The 21,520-nt window shown below is 39.7% G+C and overlaps 2 protein-coding genes across 2 annotated transcripts; one reads left to right on the forward strand and one right to left on the reverse strand.

Moving 5' to 3' along the window:
• Positions 1-67: 67 nt before the first annotated feature.
• cav3 (caveolin 3) lies at positions 68-4,040 on the forward strand. Its single transcript, XM_077529930.1, has 2 exons — positions 68-262; positions 2,469-4,040. Exons 1-2 carry the CDS (start codon positions 146-148, stop codon positions 2,808-2,810), a joined length of 459 nt encoding a protein of 152 aa, XP_077386056.1. The 5' UTR covers positions 68-145; the 3' UTR covers positions 2,811-4,040.
• A 1,943-nt stretch (positions 4,041-5,983) lies between these two features.
• oxtra (oxytocin receptor a) lies at positions 5,984-18,205 on the reverse strand. The gene is made up of 2 exons (XM_077530225.1): positions 17,029-18,205; positions 5,984-6,765 (listed from the first exon to the last, which is right to left on the reverse strand). The coding sequence occupies exons 1-2, from the start codon at positions 18,044-18,046 to the stop codon at positions 6,512-6,514; spliced, it is 1,272 nt and encodes a 423-aa protein (XP_077386351.1). The 5' UTR covers positions 18,047-18,205; the 3' UTR covers positions 5,984-6,511.
• Between the last annotated feature and the right edge of the window lie 3,315 nt (positions 18,206-21,520).

A 21,520-nucleotide genomic window follows, 5' to 3' on the forward strand; every position in this document is an offset into this window, starting at 1 on the left:
GTCAGGCCTCCAAATTTACCAGGGCGTGCAGCAGCTGTCCACTGGCATGTCAACCGGGAGCGTCAGCTCGCGCAGTACATGCAGGGGTTCGCAAGCGTTTTGACGGCTCTTCCCGAACTCGCCTTTGTCATCCAGCACCGCAAAGATGGCGGACCAGTACCAGTACAACACCGGCGAGGAGAAGATCACGAAGGACAGCAACACCAAGGAGATCGATCTTATCAACAGAGACCCCAAGCAGATCAATGAGGATGTGGTGAAGGTTTGTCAATGTCGTTGCCAAGATGGAAAATGATGAAAAATATCTTGTTCGATTGCAGCGAGGAAATCAGGTTGCTGCACTTGGTCAAAATTCCTTAAATAGACCAGCAACTATTCCTGTTGCCTGTCCAGAACATTGCGTTTATTTTGGGAATCGTAGCGTATGCGTGTAACTGATATCAAGAGCTATCATGTTTTATTTGGATTTGACAACTGTTTATTCCGTGATTGTTCGCAGGCATCACTCGGACCCATTTTTCCTTTAGCGCAGAATTGAATATACACGCGCTGATTAGATTTTGTTGTAAACTTGGAAGTCTGCGAACTGCGAATATGACAAATCATCACTTATGAGCAGAGCTTGTGCTTAACGTCCGCTCAAATCAACATTCAAACTAAGGGCCTGCTATCATAAACAGATGTGATACAAGATATAGCCTTTAAAAATCCACAAGACGCAACTTGATGTATACTAGCACACTAATAATCACAACCGGCTGGAGAAACATGAAAAACGACAGAATGGGAAGCCTGACGGTTTGCTAATTAGCGCCCCGAGTTTCTTAGATTGGCAAATCATGAGGAAGGAGAAGAAAAAAATGCTAACCGACAAATAATTGCAAGACGCTATGTAAAAAAGACAGCTGGAAATAAATATATATGATTAATCTACACAAAGTTTGAAATTCAAGTCATGCTTTTTGATAACGTTTAGGTCATCAGAGGTTTTGAAAGCCCTGATATCACACCACTGTTCTTGAAGGAGGTAAAATGGTGTGCAAATGGCAGAGGCACACTTGAAGTTTCATTACATTCGTACTGACCTCCTGTATGTTCAGTTCTGCTCAGTGCAACACTGGCATGAAAGTAACAGCTTGTGAAAAATAATATTTCCTGAAAATAATAATTAATTTGCATAATTAGTGAAATACCTATCCCAATATATAAACTTTTTTTTTTTTTAACTAATTAATCACACAACATTATGTAATTAACTGCGATTAATCGCGATTTAATCACATTTTCCAACTACTATGTTCTATAAAGCTTTTAACTCATTCACTGGCAGCCATTTTCATTGAATCAACCCCCTTCATTCCCGGTTGTTTTCCTAGATTTTGACTGATTTTCCAGAGCCCACAGAATGTTGTATTCTATTGCTATAAAAACATGGAACCTACGAAAAGAAAGATTAGAGTCTCTTGTTTCATTAGGAAAAAAAGTATATTTGTATCTGTCTCCAATTTGCAGCAATTATTATTCACACACCTGTTGAAAACAGGCAAAGAGAGCAACATGGCCCTGGCTAATATCTTATACTCTGCTGCCATCTGTTGGCCATTTTTTTGTAATACCTACCATTGCTTTAAGCCACCTTTTCATTTCAGAAGCTCCATCAAAGCCTTCTGTATGCTCGTGCTATCTATCTAGCTACATAGCTAGCTAGCTAGTTAGATAGATAGATAGATAGATAGATAGATAGACAGATAGACAGATAGATAGATAGATAGATAGATAGATAGATAGATAGATAGATAGATAAATAGCAAACTAGCTAGCTAGTTATCTACATATAGATAGATAGATAGATAGATAGATAGATAGATAGATAGATAGATAGATAGATAGATAGATAGATAGATAGATGTTATAACAACATACAGCACTACTGTTGTAGTGTAGTGTTGTTGTTTTGGAGCGCTGAGGCAATCCCCTCTCCTTCAAAACGCCTTCAGACCTTGACAAAGTGTGAACCGATTCAGCAATTTGTTCCGAGGATGAGCCCAGACGGCTTTCTTTGAACAATCAGCCCAAGCGGATCCCGTCCACTGGTTTGGAAGACAAAGACAAAATGTCTTTAGATGAGCACGGCGTCTGCTGCCTGCCTGTCTGAAAAGTTCATTAACATTCTGTTGGAGTCTCAGCTGGGAATGCAGACAGAGTTTCCAATAGACCAACTGGCAGATCGTAGCGTAACCTCGCCCACCCACGTCACACTGTACTACAGTCCAAACTAACATGGCTCACTCATGTGGCAACTATAATTGCCTCAGTTCATGGACTGCCCGCTTGAACTGCTAATCAAAACAGCAGCGAGATGAATTCGAAAGCAGCCTTCCTCACTACACCACTTGGATTACCTGCGACTTTAGTCCATGATTTCAATCAGATCGTTTTCAGCACTAATTTGCCGCATTTCTTATCAGGTGGAGTTTGAGGACGTCATCGCGGAGCCAGACGGCACACACAGCCTGGACGGCGTCTGGAAGCTCAGCTACACCACCTTTACCGTGTCCAAGTACTGGTGCTATCGCATTCTGTCCGCCATCTTCGGCATCCCCGTGGCTCTGATCTGGGGCTTCCTGTTCGCCGTCATCTCCTTCTGCCACATCTGGGCGGTGATGCCGTGCATCAAGAGCTGCCTGATCGAGTCGCAGTGCGTCAGCCGCATCTACTTGCTGTGCATTCAGACCTTCTTCGATCCGTTGTTCGAAGCCCTGGGCAAGATCTTCGGCGGCGTGCGCGTGGCACTGCGCAAGGAAGTCTAAAAAACCTCACGCGACACTGCTGGGAAGAGTGCGGTCTGATGAGCTCTGCTATCCTTTTCTACGTCACCTTGGCGCCGGAACATGCGACTGTTTTGATCTCTGTCATCATGGAGAGGTCTGTTATCATGAGATTTTAGTAGGATTTTGTACAAGAAAAGTAGCATTATTAATTGAAAATTGATATATTTACATCCATCTTTTTCATACCATCTTACCCGAAGGGTCTGTCATCAAAATCTGTACAAAAAAGTACAACATTTATATATTTGCACCACTTAGATTTAATTTTATGAATTTTTTTTGCTCATAAATTACTTATTAGTACAAAATTGATTCATCATGAGATTTTTTTTTGTTGAATTTTGTACAAAAAATACAGTTATTATAGGCAAATTTATTTATTTTTATTTTTTTCCGAGTGAATGAATTTAAAGAAAGCAGTGCAATAAGAAATGCTTGCAAATTACAGCAAAAAATGAATAGACTTAGCTTTTTCATGATGGTTTATATGAAAAGAAGTTATCTCCATTTTGCCAGAAACAACATTTGAGGCAAAATGCTTTTAAGTGGACGCAACCTTTTGAGGATTTGTTATTATATCAAAGTGCATCTGCAGGCCGGTAACACACATGCACACATACATACATAAAGGTACAATACAATATATCACTTTTCAGTGCAGGTTTCATATGAAATTTTTGACAATGGCTGCCTATAACAAAACACATTTTTAAGTAAAAGCATTGTCTTTTCTGCCTGTTTTTTTTTTTTTTTTGCCTGTAAGAGTCTAAAAACATAGACATTTAAACATGGCCTAACAGTTTAAGACATAAACAAATAAATGTGAGCATTTTCAGTTGTTGTTTCAGGTTTGTGTGAACAAACAAACTCACTTGGATGTAAAGCTTCAATGCTCAGTGTGCCTTCGTCACAGAAGCCCAGTGACAGCTGCAGGAGGCCGCATGCTTCTTTGGCAGCTCTGCAAGTCTCTCCGGGCAGGCCTTATTGTTGATTGAGGGTTGGGGGGCATGGCGAGGATGCCCCCCTGCTTCCTTTTCCACTGTCATGCTCAATTATTTCACAATGCTAAATGTCGCCCTTTGTTGACTTCACACTTGTTGAAACTAATCAGGATCAGAAATGCTTGTTTGCGTAATTAAATGCTAATTAAATGAAAACGAATGTTCCGTAGCATCTATTGAGAATGAATTGGTCTAATTCACAACTTGTTTTATTATTAAACACAAACGACATGTAAATATGAATGAGTTGTGTCTTCTTTTTTTCCCCCATCCAAAGTAGTTTGAAATGTTAATCACTGCACCCCACAAGAGGCTGCTGTTGAATATTTAGAGAAGTGGTCCCAACAATTAAATGTCTAACTCTAACCTCACCCTCCACATGTGAAGTGATCTCTCACAGCAGCACAAGTGGTTGGTTATCATTGAATTAAGGGTCAATATTCCTGACTCCACACAGTCTCTTAATTCTAGTTGATACATTATAGTTTTCTATTACGGTGTGGACAAGGCATAAAATTGCATTATGGAAATGGGTGAACATTATTATGATTAATAATCTGTGAATGAGATTTCCCCCTCACAACAAAGATAAATGGATATCCAGCAGACTGTGAGAAATAATGACCAAACGTTTATGCTTGGGAAATTATGAATTATGACAGCAGTGGATTATATTGTAGTCAAATGTTGACTATAGTACAAAACTGTGACGAAAGTCCATCTGAGCACTTGTATTTTGGTGGTAAGATTTGCAAATGGAAGGAAATATGTAGCGTTAGCTTATAGCTAATTAGCTTATAGCTAGCGAGCTAACTTCCTAGCTAACTTTGTTTTTTGCTTCACGAATACAGCTTGTGTATTGTAGTGTAGTATAACAACAAAAGCACCGACATATTAATAATGTTTGCTAGCCGAGGCAGCTTACTAACGGTTTTATTTACGTTTTTTTCTTTTGAGTATTAAAACAAGATGTTTGGTTCGGACACCAATGACTTTTCAAGGCCTCTCATTCACACTCATTTACTACACATGAACACTAGAAGGGGGCAATGTCTCTGACTATATATGAAATTAGTTGAAAACTAACATTGACATTCTGAACATAAGAGTATGAAATATTTTCAGTGATTGTATCTTACATTTAGCAGCATTTATTAATGCAAAACAGCTACAATCGACCTTCTCTCTACTGGCCAAAATTAAATATTGATTTAAGGTACTTTTTCAGACAACAACATAGCCTTGAGCGGACAGCACTAATGTGTGGATTATATGCAAAGCTTTGCGGGAATTGTCTGAGATTTATAATGATTGTTTTATCTTATATAATGCATACATGTTGGTTCAATATTTAACTCATTCACTCCCAGCCATTTTCACAGAAGCAATCCCGTTCGCTCCCGGCTGTTTTACTGGATTTTGACTGATTTTGCAAAGCCCACTGAATATTGTGTTCTATTGCTATAAAAGCACATAGCAAAAGAAATATTAAAGTCTCTTCTTTCATCAGGAAAAAAAAAGTATGTTTCTATCTGTTTCCGTTTTGCAGCAATTAGCATTAGAAGAGAGCTAAGTTTTATCAGTTTTCACAAATCTATTTAAAATTGTAAGTAATTTAGCTTTTTTTTCTACATGGCCCTGGTTTACCTCCATTGCTCTGCTGCCACCTGCTGGCCGTTTGTGTAATAACTACCATTTCTGCAACCGTTCTTTGCAGTTGAGAGGCTGCATCAAAGCCTTCTGTATGCTCTAGCATAAAAAACAAAACAAAACGTATAACTACGTCTTTGGGACACTTAGAACATAAAAAAACGTATTTACACGTTATTGGGAGCAAATGAGTCCAATAAGAGAAATAGCCTTTAGGGACCCATGGTCAATCCTTTTCATTCAGATCACTCCTACTGAATGCTGACAATAATCAATGAGTTGTGATTAAGAATGAATGCGGAATATTTTCCAAATGAGTAAATAAAAAGCTATAGCTCCTCTTTTTGCATTTTATTCTCTTAATAAGAACATTTTCAATGACAGTTTCCACATCTCACAGTACAGCGTATAAATATTTGACACAAATGCTTTCAAAAGCAGATGCACAACGTGGCACACGTAAAGCGCACCCACACGCAGACACACAGGTTTTATATTCTCTCAGCTGCACTTTACACAGAGCATGTACAGTATATACATGCACACAATATTAAATTCATATAGTGTAAGCAATTATTGTACGTGTTGTTGATTTTGACGGTATGATTAGTATCACAATGAGAAGTGTCAATCCTCTTGTAGTACAAATGATGCAATATCCATCGTTGTAAGTTAAGTAGCACAAAAGAACAATTTAAATTCAACATCATGAAACAATAATAGTTTTTTTTCTGAAATAAAAATTTGTACATATGAACATAACTTACAGGGAAGGCGGTTCGGATCATTTTGAGTGAAAATGATCACCAATTTCTGACAGCGTCAATCAAAATTTACAAAGGTTGCAGCAAACAAATGTTGTTGATTGCTTGGCTTATTCCATTATGATCCTGAAAATATCCATTGCACTCAAACGTTCTGTACATCCGTTATTCATTCTTTATTTACACCAGCAACCGTTGTACTGTAAATAAAATAACTCATTTTTCTTTTCCATGCGTGTCCTTCCGGTCCATTAAGTCTTTGCGCTCACGTGCTGGACGTCTGCGTGATGCTCCTCTGGCTGCCGGTGCTCTTGTTGACCAAGGTGGACGAGAAGCTCTTGTGGCTGGAGTCCAAGTCGCGCTCGCAGCGGCACCGCGACGACTTGAGGTAGCGCGCCGGGCAGCACAGGAAGTTCTGCCGCAGGTCGTGGAAGAGGTGGCCGGCGAAGCACATGTAGATCCACGGGTTGCAGCAGCTGTTGAGGCTGGCCAGCAGCATGGAGATGATGAAGGGCATCGCTGCGGGGAAAGGTCAGGACAGGAAGCGTCAAGTCGGAGGAAAAATACAGTGGATTCATAAACTATACATAAGCTGAGGTCAAGTAAACTGTCACAGAAGTAATATATATTTGAACTTCCATCCATCCATCCATGTTCTTGACCGCTTAATCCTCACAAGGGTCGCAGGGGGTGCTGGAGCCTATCTCAGCTGGCTCTGGGCAGTAGGCGGGGGTACACCTTGAACTGGTTGCCAACCATCCACACTCACACGCACACCTAGGGACAATTCGGAGCGCCCAATTAACCTGCCATGCATGTCTTTGGAATGTGGGAGGAGACCGGAGTACCCGGAGAAGACCCACGCGGGCACGGGGAGAACATGCAAACTCCACCCAAGGAAGGCCGGAGCCAGGACTCGAATCCAAGTCCTCAGAACTGGGAAGTGGACGTGCTAACCACTCATTCCACCGTGCCGCCCATATTTGAACTTTCTTCTCATAAATAACAATGTAGTACCAAAAAATTAATGTGGAGGTAAAAGAAAGATATTTAAAATGGAATCCTGTATAAACAAACATTAGCATCAGGATTTACCAACTCATTTGCTCTCAATAACGTGTAAATATGTTTTTTTATGTTCTAAGTGTCCCAAAGACGTATTTATACGTTTTTTTGTTTTTGTTTTTTATTCTAGAGCATACAGAAGGCTTTGATGCAGCCTCTCAACTTCAAAGAACGGTTGCAGAAATGGTAGTTATTACACAAACGGCCAGCAGGTGGCAGCAGAGCAAAGGAGATCAACCAGGGCCATGGAGAAAAAAAAGCTCAATTACAATTTTAAATAGATTTGTGAAAACTGATGAAACTTAGCTGTCTTCTAATGCTAATTGCTGCAAAACGGAAACAGATAGAAACATTCTTTTTTTTTCCTGATGAAAGAAGAGACTTTAATCTTTCTTTTGGTAGGTTCCACGCTTTTATAGCAATTGAACACAATATTCTGTGGGCCTTGCAAAATCAGTCAAAATCCAGTAAAACAGCCGGGAGTGAAGGGGATTGCTTCTGTGAAAATGGCTGGGAGTGAATGAGTTCAATGGAGAAAAACAAACAAACAAACAAACAAACAAACAAAAAGTCAAAAATGGTCTATGCACCCCACTAGTGCATTGTGTTTGCGGAATATAAAATGAGCATCTCAGGAGGCTGCCATTTTGCTGTTGACTGAAAATCACATTACATTGCCTCAGTCTAAAATCTTTAATCTTCACTTTCAGAGTTTTCAGATAATTGTACCAATAAGCGCAATTATCTGAAGGCTCTAAAGATGATCCTGACTGATTATCCTGTGCAGCGTGTTAAGAGGGATTTTATTTCCCCCCCCCAGATCTGCTCGGAACACGTCAGAGGTGAGAATTGGAAATGTGCAGTATTGACGTCTGCTATTTACAGAATAGTGGGAAGAGATTGTAAATGTCAATACAGCTCCCATAATAACCATGACCTTGAATTAGACGAAGCCAGAAGAATCTACAAAAAAAAAATACTAGCAACTATATCTAATCCTATAACATGAAAGAAAATGAGAACATAGCAAATCCTCGTACGTGGCGGCATGCTGGATGACATTTACGCCGCGTTAATTCTGTCACCCATGTGGAATTTTACAAATGTGTTCACCATCTCCGTAATTGTCTTATTATGTGTATGAGTTGACTGCTTATGTCTTTGGGAGCTTGTTTGCGCCCCTGCTGCACTAGAAGAAAAAAAAGCTACGGCACTAATGACGCGTGGAAGGTCATGGAAAGCAATAATTATAAATGGTTGGATGACAAGGCTAAAGCAATGAGATGTCGGCAATGTACAGTGACATGTAGAAGCAGGTATGAATTTGATTTTGGCTTATCATAATCAAAGACATTCGTTTGAAAAACATTGCTAGCGCTACGCTAAAGTTAACGTAAAACCCTATTGACATGCTAACGGGAAGTTAGCATTGCCCTCTGGGAGTGACATTCCTTCATATAACGAATTCATACACACAGGTATCATGACAATACAAATCCACATATTTTTCCAATCTGTGAAAAAGGAGTTATATTAATAGCGCTCAATCACAACTTTCTTCTTCTACTCTCTTATCTCATTGTAAGCGTGTTTCCTGAATTGTCCAGTTTTAAGCTGTGGCTTGTTGATTTTTATTTGTATTTTCCCTTTGTCTTGCGAGCAAATATTTGACATGAGTGCACTTCAGGCATTCAACAGCTAGATGGCAGCAATGAACTTAATCAAGTGTGAACTTCATGTGGCTGTTTATTGCCACTCCCAGTTAAAGTTTGTTATTAAACTAAATTTCCTTTTTATTTATTTATTTATTTATTTTTTTAGATTTTAACTGAACCACTTAAGAAAGTCCACTAGTTTAACGCTAACAGAAAATCAGAAAAGCTGTAGATGAGTAAAACAAACAAACAAACAAACAAACTAACAAACAAACAAACAAACAAAAACAAAAAAACAGATATGAGGTTACAAATCTTTATACAACTTAAATTTGAGTAGAAATAGTGCAAGCAGACAGGGAGTATAAAAATCAATCATCACAGGCATATATTCTTTTTGATTTGTGAAAAATAACACATTTTACGGCAGCTTCACTGTTCCACAACCAAATTCATGAGTAATTGTCTTTTTTTATACTGCCCCCTGGTGGCCAAGGTGCATGCAACAGAAGGTGTGGAAAATGCTGTGTTCATTGAATTAAAGAATGAAATCATGAAGCCAAAACTTTTTCATTCTACTTTCGCTATCATATCAGTTGTATCCAAAAACTGACAGACATATTGGAAAATAATCGTTCTTTTGAATGTTTCTATACCGGTGTGGTGTAATGAGAAAAACAGAACACAGCGGATCTTCTCTGCTGCCTCTGGAGGGTGACGAACATTTTACTTCAACTGTGAAGTCTGATTCAATTATGAATGATTTTGCATTGTCTTTGTTTGGGTTTTTTTCATCTAAAAAATGCCATTGCTGCAAATAACTCTCAGGTAAATGCAAGGCTTCGATGCAATCTCATTTGAATAATCACACTCGTGAAATGATCTCACAGGGTGTAATTAATTGAAAGGCAAGTGAAAATGCCTGTCAGTGACAAACAAAATGAAAGCGTTAAAAACAAACCAAAAATAGAGATGTCAACCTTTAGCAGGTCTGAAACTCCTCGGGCTTCGTGACCGTTAAGTGCTGAATGCAAATCAATAGCACAGCCAGGGTGAGTCAGCAGGCTCAGTGGGGGTGACTTTTTTTTCATTTTTTTTCAGCGGCAATATGTTGGAGATTGCCAGCCCGAGCCGGCCGACGTTCGCCTCGCAGCGCTTTTCCGTCGCCATCAAAGCGAGCCACGCAGGCTAAATGTGAAATCGCAGGTGTGGGCTAATGGGGCGTTTTTGCGGTCGCAATTACTGCCTGCTGGTCATTTTGGCAAATTCGTAATGCTGATGCGTTCCGACGTTGAAGCCAAGCCAAAGAATAAATGAGACGATGAACCGGTATGGATAAAACATGGAGGTGAGAGGCCATTTTCATTTTCGATTTCAGCACTTAACAATTGGAGTGGCTCAAGGAGGATATTGCAAAAGTGAGTCAAGTGTCACTTCATGAAATATCACGATCATCAAGTGCACCGTGCTGCTCGCCACCTGGATGCAATTCTAATGCCAAATAAAAAGTATTGGGGCACCGGGCCATAACAACTGCAAGAGGTGAACCATGAACAACATATGAAGTTGGTTCCCCTTTACAGCTGTAGCAGCAGATGTTTGTGTATTAAAGTTCATACGAAATGTGTGTGACTCAAAATCTAGAAAAATTCTATATTCTAAATTAGATGATCACTTAAGATTCTGGCAAAATAAAGTAGTCTAACCCTACGATTGTTAGACTGATATCTGATGGATATCTGTTTGTAACAATTATAGCAATGTTACAAATTATTTGAAGTTAAAAAATGAGCAAGCGGTTCAGAAAATGGATGGATGGATGGATGGATGGATGGATGGATGGATGGATGGATGGATGGATGGAAAAATACTATACAAGTTAAAATGACAAGTTAAAATATTGAGTTATAGATCTGTGTTGAGCTAATTTTTGTGCCACTAGGTGTTACTGGCGTTTCATGTTGGATGTTGGTGACATAAACACAGTACCTTTTTCTTTCCAAATTAAAAGCAAATTAAGTCTTACCAACATATATATATATATATATATATATATATATATATATATATATATATATATATATATATATATATATATATATAGCCCCATGATATTTTTGCTAAATTGGGTTGTAATGACTCTTTTACACAATTATAAAGGGGCAGTCAAAATCTTGACAATAATATGTTCTATGCCAGGGGTGGCAAACTGCGGTCCTCGAGGGCCGGAGTCCTGCAGGTTTTGTAGATTTCCCTACTCGAAGTGCAGCTGATTCCAATTAACAGGCTCGTTATCAGGTTTCTGCAGAGCTTGCTGATGAGCTGATCATGAATCAGCTGTGTTGAAGAAGGGAAATATCCAAAACCAGCAGGAATACGGCCCTCGAGGACCGGATCTCGCCACCCCTGTTCTATGCTATATAATATATAATATTGCAATAGTGGAATACGAGTTAAACAACAAAATCCAGTTTTGATCAATATCAGTAGGCGGCCATTTTGCCACTTGCTGTTGAGTGAAAATGACTTCACAGTTGTTCAGGTCTCAGGTAACAACGAATCACAGCTAAGCTTCAGAGAACAGGTGAGCTGTGATTGGTCGCTGCAACTGTGATGTCATCTTCAGTCGACAGCAAGTGGCAAAATGGCCACCCCCTGAGATAGATAAAAACATCTGGATTTTGCTGCATAACTCATATTCTACGAATGTAATATTTATCAAAATGTCATGTTTAGACTAGTGAGGTCACATATAACATTATTGTCAAGAAATGTTTAAGGTTGACACTAAATAACAATTGATGTTATACATGCTACCTTCTGGAAAGTAATATTTGTAATTAAAAAAAAACTGACTATAAGAAAATCCAAAATTCAGCATCTCAAGAAATTTGAATGTTAGATAAAAAAAATTAAACAATTTTAATATAGAAATGGCATATTGATTCAATTGTGTGGAGCTCCACCTGGATCGGGGATCTTTGGCTTGTTCAGAGCTGTTTGCTGTCTGTCTGAGTCGACATTAGTGTCAGTCTAATGGATAGTGATCTGCACACAGGCAGCAGGCACTCTGGCCTATCTCTGGTACGTAAACACTGGCACGTGGATCACGCAATTGTGGCCTTATTGAGGGTTATTCACATGGACAACAGCCATCAGCCTGCTTCCTGCACGGATGCAGACAGGAGAATATTACAAAAATGTTTGCCAGGTGAGTCTTCTATGTACCACACTGTGCTGAAGTGACTGCTTAGGTCCAAAGCAAATAATGTTGCGAGAGAGTCAAGGATGGCAGTAACACACTCACTTGGAACCTTTCGCAAAGGGGGCACACACAAAAGAAAAGGTGAATAATTTTCTCCATCAAAGTTTGTTTACCTTGCCATGATACTTCCTGACCCTTTTGTTTTGGGCGATGGAGAGATTATTCAAGCCTCTTTTTCGGCTTTTTTTTTTTTTTTTTCTCCTGTGGCTTTCGGAAATACCATTATCAGGAAGACAAATATCCCCTCTTTGTGGTCAGATAAAAACTCAACATTCAGTCGTCACACACAATTGAATATGCTTTGTTGCTCAGTCACACAGGAGAGACAAATCATTTTGAACAGTGCTCAGTTTGATACAATTCAGTTCTACACAACTGAAAACCATAATAATACATATACATGACGCCCTAAAAATCACTACTTGCTTCCCTTTTACTATTTAGTTTTATGTATCATTCAGACAGATGTGAGGTCATCAGCCTTTGACAGCTTATAAGCTTAGCAGAGGGCTGGAGAATGAATGGCTAATGTTACTGTCATGACTAGGGTCATGCAAGGGTTATGCTTACTGTCATGGCTAGGGCCATGCAAGGGTTATGCTTATACTGTTATGACTAGGGTCATGCAAGGGTTATGCTTATACTGTTATGACTAGGGTCATGCAAGGGTTATGCTTATACTGTCATGACTAGGGTCATGCAAGGGTTATGCTTACTGTCATGGCTAGGGCCATGCAAGGGTTATCCTTACTGTCACGGCTAGGGCCATGCAAGGGTTATGCTTATACTGTCATGACTAGGGTCATGCAAGGGTTATGCTTCCTGTTATGAATAGGGCCATGCAAGGGTAATGTTTAGTACTGTCATGACTAGGGTCATGAAAGGGTTATGCCAGGGGTGGCAAACTGCGGTCCTCGAGGGCCGGAGTCCTGCAGGTTTTATAGATTTCCCTACTCGTAGTGCACCTGATTCCAATTAACAGGCTCGTTATCAGGCTTCTGCAGAGCTTGCTGATGAGTTGATCATTAATCAGCTGTGTTGAAGAAGGGAAATATCCAAAACCTGCAGGACTGCGGCCCTCGAGTACCGGATCTCGCCACCCCTGGGTTATGCTTACTGTTATGACTATGGTCATGCAAGGTTTATGCTTATACTGTCATGACTAGGGTCATGCAAGGGTTATGCTTACTGTCACGGCTAGGGCCATGCAAGGGTTATGCTTATACTGTTATGACTAGGGTCATGCAAGGGTAATGTTTTGTACTGTCATGACTAGGGTCATGAAAGGTTTATGCTTACTGTTATGACTAGGGTCATGCAAGGTTTATGTTTGGGTCACGACCGTGAGGTCAAGTGTCTGTTTTGAACTGATGTAACCAGCATCTAGTTTCAACTGGTAAGACGTTATGTGATGTCAGAAGCTATGTGATGTCAGGAATTTTTAACAGCTTTATCTGGGCAACAGCCAATCAGATAATTCCATGTCAGTCCTGTTACCCACATGTCTAGCCACAACCAATCAGATTGATTTGCGGTCTATATAAGCTTGTCTGAGAAGTGTGTGTTTTTGTCGGATTATTACCTCTGTTCCTCTGTGCAACTCTTGTTGTTTCTCGCCTCTCGATGTGAATAGTTAAAATCTTATTTTTGTCTGCGCTTTGGGATCCAACCCCAGCACGTAACAGTTACTTGTTTAATACGTATGCCATATAAAAGCATTGGAACAACCTCAAGTCACTTTTCTATTTCCAAACCTTGCCTTGTGTAAAGTTACCATTTTATGACAGTTTGCTAACTTGCAGATGAAATACAAGACGACCATCTTCCCACTAAATAAGAAGACACGTCTGCGGCCGTATGGGCGTGGCTTCTGTCCACCCGACCGATGACTGTGGGGGACCGTGTTACAGTGCTTGTCACGCTTTGCAGCTTATTGCCGTTAAATGTCAACGAGGCGCTCCATTGTGGCCCCGGAGGGCACGCATAAAGCTTGTGGGCGTGCGGTCGCGCACACTAATTTGATTAATGATTAGCCGTCTGACACTGCACAGCGCGATGGGCGACACAGGACACGTGGGGAGGAGGGCACCTTGTGCATTCTGAAAGGAACACTCACTGCATTTTGGGAAACAAAACAAATGCATTCCGTTCAAATGCCAGACAGACAGATTTTGAGATAAAATGTGGTTAATGTGGTTTTAAAAACATTTACATTTATTCCATTAGTGTGCAGCATAACAGTTAATTGCTGATTCACCATGTTTGCTTTGAACTCTCCACGGTAAATTTCTTTGAGTAAATTTTACTCTAAAAACGATGATATTTCGGTCGTAGTCTAAACAGAGTAAATTTTACACTTGGAAGAGAGTAAAAATATTTCAAGTAAAATGAAAATAAATCGCTCAAGGGGTGAGGAACAATCAAAGAGCCTTCAGGTTGTGAGAATGACAATCTACACATGCTGCTCTTACTGTGTGTTAGTATATCATTGGTGTCAGTTGCAATCATCGTACGTCCAAAACGTAATTTTTTTTTGTCTGCTTTTGTACACAAATATGTTAACAAACAGTAGACATGCCATAGTTCAAGTGATCGAGTGGCCATCTCCCATGCTGAAGGTTATGAGTGAGTTTTTTTTGTTTTTTTTTAATATATTTTATTCTCTTCCAAGTGTAATGTTTACTCTGTTTTGGCTGGCACCGAATATGGCCTCTTTTTTTAGAGCAAAATTTACTCTACTAAAATGATTTTGAACCCTACTAATGGGTTCAATTTTGATTTTGAACCCTAATAAAATTATTTCTACTGTCAGTTATTAGATTAACATTTATTATTGCAGTTGCACTTTGCAGTAGTGTGGACTCATTCAGGGCCAGTTCTTAATATATTTATAGTCTATAGTAATTTATATGTATATTGTCTGTCTATGTATACAATATGTGTTTATGTATTTGTTTATTCTTCTCAGAAAATGACATTTACCTCCACGATGCAGCTAATAAATGAAGGCTGTTTCTGGTCTATCTCTTTTCTATTTACAATACGAGGGTGTCAGATTGAGGTGAGGGTTGGTTCAACACTGCTCAGGAAGGGAACTTGTTTAAGAGAGGTCAAAGTGATACACATTTCTTCTTGTGCCAATAGTTGAATAGAAGGAAATGAGATTGGAGAAGTGAAAATGTTTGTCACAACTGCTTGTACATTTGTATGGTGCTTGTTTTCATTATGGTCACCAGAGAGCTTGAGGATTTCCCCCTTGAATATGGTGGACTGTAATTTAAACTCTAATTTTTTTTAAACAGACGTCGTACATACACAAATTCTACTTGTAGCAGCAAATCATGTGGGCTCATTAGAAGATTCAGGCATTTTATCATGCCTCAGTCACTGCCATCTTTTAAGCTAACTTTAAACTAGGGCAAGTATTAGCCAACATGGTAGTTCGGGGCAACTTGTCTAAGTCATTTTGGGGTTTGTTGTCACATATGAATGGGCCAATGAAAAACGCACCTCTGGCATAATGAATCCCCATAATGAATCTGAATAGTGAGTCATTTAGTTTGCTAGGTTTTGTTTCATTGTTTAAAAATGGATTTTCCAGTTGTTATAAGTACAGTATGCTCATATCTCAGGACTGGTTTAAGTTTCATGATGAACCATCGATCCATTGCTTTATTTTTTTTTTAAAATTCAATTTAATCTCAAATTTCCAGTATAAGGGAAGCAAATCAGGCATTTGAGGCTGAGAGCTATGACCTATATGCCAGCAGTTCCTAAGAACTTTAATGTATTTCATAATATTTCATGTTAAAGTTTGCTCAGCGACTATGGTAAATTTTCAAGTTCAATGATAAACAATATCTCCCGCTGGAAAAGCAAACAAACAAAAACAAAAACAAAAAACAGGAGAACAAGGATAATTTTGTCCTTGTTTTATTAGTTGCGAAATCCAATGTGACATCTTACCCCATATAGTGTGACAACTTACCCATTGGTGGGGCAACATGTCACATGTTCACTCCCTCTACTTGATGGCTTATAACTCACCGACACAAAGTACGAAAATGACATGAATGCAAAAAATGTACCCACGACTTTCCTCTGGTATACGTTTTGTTTATATATGATGTATTGATTCCAAGCAGTATATAAAAGTATGAAAAGTGATACAACTAGCCATGGTCTCCCCTATAAATAAGCTGCAGTTAATACAGCAATGTGTCTTTGCTATTCCAGCGAAATATATTGACATGCAGAACAATTACATGCTCTTCCACTAGGTGGCAGAAGTTACAATATAACTTGTGTATCCACCTGTTGCTTTTCACAACAGAATAGTTTTGTTTTTTTTGTTTTACAGGACAGCTCTGTAAAGTAACTTTGTGAGAAATACTAGACAAGATTTTTGTTTTTAATTGCCCCAGACCGATATTATAAAAAATATATATATTAATAATTTCGTTTTGTTTTTGTTTTTTTGGCATTTCGTCTGATGTCATGAGATTTTCCCAATATAAAATATCCGCCTTGGGTTCAATAAAGGTCGTGAAACACTGCGGTGACTTTTACGCACAAGTTTGGACGCGAAAGGCAACGAAAGAAACGATTATAAAAAATTATATTAATAATTCTTTTTTTTTTTTTTTTTTTTATGTTGCATTTCGTCTGATGCCATGAGATTTTCCCAATCTAAAATATCCGCCTTGGGTTCAATAAAGGTCGTGAAACACTGCGGTGACTTTTTACGCACAAGTTTGGAAAAGGCGAAAGGCAACGAAAGAAACGATTTGCCCTCACCCTCGCGCGGGGCGTCGGGATCCCACGCGGACCACATCTGCACGGAGAAGAAGGGCGTCCAGCACACGATGTAAGCCATCACGATGACAAAAGTCATCTTGACGGTGGTCATCTTGGCCTTGGAGATGAGCTTGACGCTGCTGACGCGCGCCAAGGCGCTGCCTCCTTTCCCGCTCTTGGGCGTCAGGCTGATGCACTGCTCGCGCCTGGTCTTCAGCTTAAAGTTCTGCCATATTTTGAAGCTGATCAGACCGTAGCACACGCTCAGGATGGCCACCGGGATAATGTAGATGGTCAGGCTGATCCACGTGATGTACGCTTTGGCCCCCCACGGCATGATGAAGTCGCCCCAGCAGTCGTACACGCCGGAGCCCATCTCGCGCAGGGAGAAGATGAACATTTGAGGGATGCTGAGGAGCATGCTGAGGCTCCAGGAGAACACCACGTAGAAGCGGTCCTTCCTCCTGTGCAGGGAGCGCAGGGGCTGGCAGATAGCCAGGCACCTGTCCACGGACATGAGCACCAGCATGTAGGTGGAGGCGAACATGCCCACCACCTGCACGTACTTGACCAGCCTGCACAGCAGATCCGGCCCGTAGAAGCGGAAGGTGATGTCCCAGATGAGTTGGGGCAAGACCTGGAAGACGGCCACCACCAGGTCGGCGATGCTCAGGTGCTTCATGAAGTAGTACATGCGCGACTGGCTGTGCTTGGCGCTGTGGATGGCCGCCAGGACGCACAGGTTGCCGGTGAGCGCCAGGAAGAGAATCAAGGCGAGGACGGTCACCTCCACCTTGGCCACCTCCTCGTTCCTCTTCAGGGGGTTGGTCTGGTTGGGCTCGGAGGACCACGAGTCGTTCAGCGGCCACAACAAGTCACTTTGGTTCAAAAAGCTCTCCATTATTGGCGCAGGCCGTGCGTCAGACGAAAAAATCCTCCAAACATAATTAGTGCAATTTAATTGCACCGGTCCAAGAATTAGTGTCCAATTCCGGTTCCCAACAGTGAGCATAAACATCAAAATACAAACCTCACTTGTTATATCCCAAACCAAATCCTCGCCGTCATTTTCAATCAAAAATCAAACGAGAGAGGAAAAGTGGATAAAAAAAAAGTGCTGTAAAACAGAAGAGCTCCGGCATCCTCCTCGCGAACGCTGGCAATGGGCAGACAAGAGAGCAGCACCACAGCATATGTGTGCTGTTGCGTTCGAGCCAACTACACGTCCCACCAGACAGCTTGCAACGTCACAGCCACTAGGGGACGCCGCGCACCAGTTGCGCGCGTGCGCACGCTCACCGAACGTCACAACCACGTAAGGAAAACAAAAAACATACAGAGGGCAACTCTCCGTGGAGGTACCTGAAGATATTTATTAAGGGCGTTATATTATGGCAACTCAGTACAACAGGAACAACAAAATTAGTTAAATAGGCTATCCATTGCATAATTACTTTTATATGGTAAACATTATAGCATGTACAGTAGCTATAGCTCAATGCATAAATGCTAATAACTAGCATGAAATTACCAGGTAGGCAGCTGTAAAAACGGGAAATTTGTCTCTAAATTATGAGACTTTTTACTATTTCAGAGTACAATGGTTAACTATATGAGAGTTAAAAATGTTTAAATATCAAAACATTCTCTGAATAGCTACGTTTTTATGAATTTGAGCCATGCAAGGACTTTTTTTTTTTTTTTTTTTTTCTTTCTTTTTCATGAGAAAACGTCTTTTACCAAAAATCAGATGTGGTGACTGTACACTTGAACCAACTGTACAGTATAATTGAATGGGTGGATATTTTCCCAGCTGTGATATGATGAAGATGGAAATGACTATTTATAAATTGTACTGCAGAAATAATAATAATATTCAATATGAGGTAGACTTTGTGAGTTGCTGTTTGACTTTTGGCTCAGTCCTTGTCACAGTGGCGCCAACCGTCTTACTGATTTTATGTCCATGACTTGGATCGTCTGTAAAGTGAAATGAAAGTTTTTATTTTTGTAGATAGATGACATTTTTGACATTTTATGACAGATATGAAAAAAATAATTTCTTGCATGCATATAAAAGTGGCATGAACAGACAAATCTCTTCTGGTGTAACAGAAATCAGGTTGCCGTCATCTTTTTATGAGTTCAATATTATCCAGACTTGTTTCATTTAGTTGTTTTTGTATTTAATTGTTATGCACCTTAAATGAGCCTTTGAACACCTGTTTTTAATTGAGAAGCATTTTGAACAGTTTTTGCAGGTAGTTGTTGACGTTCGCAATGGCTTGTGTTAATTGTTGTTCAGCCAGTCAAAGGTGTTGAGAAGAAACAGACCAGCTGCATACAGTTGGTAATTAACAACCTGGCAACAACTTTGGAGTTTGTCTAGAGAACAATAGTGGAGCTAAAATGGATCCTTGTGGCACCCCAAGTCATTAAGATTGGATTTACACAATGAAATAAGAAGCGATGACATCAGAGGTTGCACTTGGGTATTGTCAAATATAAAACCATGGAAGAAGAATGTATCAGATATATTCCGAGGAAGTCTGGAAAAAAGTCACTAAATTGTGATTTTGTATGCCCTTTTTCCAGCAACATGCATTTGCAGACGCCACCAGCTGGCCTCCAGTGCAGGAGCCGGCGTCAACCACCTCCCCCCTGGGCCGCACGCTTTGTGGCTTTGAGTCTGGAAAACAGTGGATTGACTTCAAATTGTGAGCACTAATGTGAAGAGTGATTATGATTTATAGTGCTACCTGGAAAGCAAAAAGGGCAAAGGAAAAAAAAACTGATAATGATTGATTGTATCTAATCCAATGACGAAGGAATTTGTGAGGAAAATATATACTAGTGACTTCATGAACTACATTCTTCTGGTCAGCCATGTGGGGAATAAGCCAGGAAACGGCTACAATGCAGGCATCAGTGACACGGTCAGTCTGTGAAGGATGACGTTCAGTACAAGGATTCTCGGAAAGAATACAAAAATAACAAAAAAAAAACAAAAAACAGCAGTGCCTCCATTGACGAGTGTCCCAATTTACGAGCTTTTCTAGATCCAAAGTGTTATTTGGCTGAGTTTTTTTTTTGTAATTATTATTTGCCTTGATTTACGAGTGATTAATTGAGTTACAAGTGTGCTTCACATTTTCCACCACTCAACTGAAGTGAAAAAAAAAAAATCGAGGATCTAAAGTAGATCTTGTAATACAGTCATACAGTATCTACTCAACTCTTGAGTCAACGATACCAAGTACTGATACCGCTAGCACTTTTGATACATAGCGCTTCTTCTAAATTCAAGTTTCTGACATTTCTTGACAACAATATGTTGAAAGTGACCTCACTAGTCTAAACATGACATTCTGATTAATGTTACATTTGTGCAATATGAGTTATGCAGCAAAATACAGATGATTTTATCCATCCCAGGGGCAGCCATTTTGCCACTTAACTGTCGACTGAAAATGACATCACATTTGCTTAGGCAACAACCAATCACAGCTCACCTGTTTTCTGAAGCTGAGCTTTGATTGGTTGTTACCTGAGATAACCAACTGTGATGTCATTTTCACTCGACAGCAAGTGGCAAAATGGCCGCCTTCTGATATTGATAAAAACTGCAGTATTTTGCTGCTTAAATAATATTCCACAATTAACCAGAATTCTAATTTTATTTAAACTAGTGGGGCTGCATAGAACATTATTGTCAAGAACATTTTTTGGGGGCTTAACTTCCCCTTTAAAATTATTTATCGTGGCCCATTTGAGAAGTAGATATGCATTTTTTATTTATTTTTTTGATTGTAAACTATTTTCCAGACCTCCAAGCTACAGCATGCAGACCACTGCTATCGCCAAACACAATTGGAGAATTGCCCTCAGTTGTAACTCAAATGCGAACGATTCTTTGTCTATACGTGCCCTTGGGGTGACTGATGACCACTGCAGGTTGCGTGGCCAAGTTTTGCGTTTTCCCGAGTGCCATTATTGTTGCATCATACGGAGACGCTTTTGGAATACTTGACTTGTCCTTATTTGGCTTCATGAGCATTGTTGTGCATGCTGATTGTCTACCACGGGACATAATACAGTCTTTGGCCGCATCGGTTGTTGGAAGGACACAGTAACATCTGACAATGCACAAGGTGGCATTGAGTGTTGGCATGACTGTATATCATTATTAGTCTTGGTTATGAATTTGTTCTTGTAATATTATGACTAATTCTAGTTTGATTTAATTTTTCAATATGCTAACTTTATTTACATGTTATTTTCATATGATTCTTTGGATAATTAGGATGGGTCTCAAAATATTACAATTTTATTATTGTAAAAGTTATAGAAAGTATAGAATAAAACTTTATCCCGGTAAAATGATGAAAAGTGAGTTCTTTCTTGTAATATCGTCTCCTATTGTGCAAAATGCATTTTTATTATTATTTTTTTTAATTTGTCACTTTACCATGAAATTTAGAGTTCTTCCTTC

Source organism: Festucalex cinctus, chromosome 8 (genome assembly GCF_051991245.1).
Source record: "Festucalex cinctus isolate MCC-2025b chromosome 8, RoL_Fcin_1.0, whole genome shotgun sequence".
In the NCBI taxonomy this organism is placed as follows: Eukaryota; Metazoa; Chordata; class Actinopteri; order Syngnathiformes; family Syngnathidae; genus Festucalex; species Festucalex cinctus.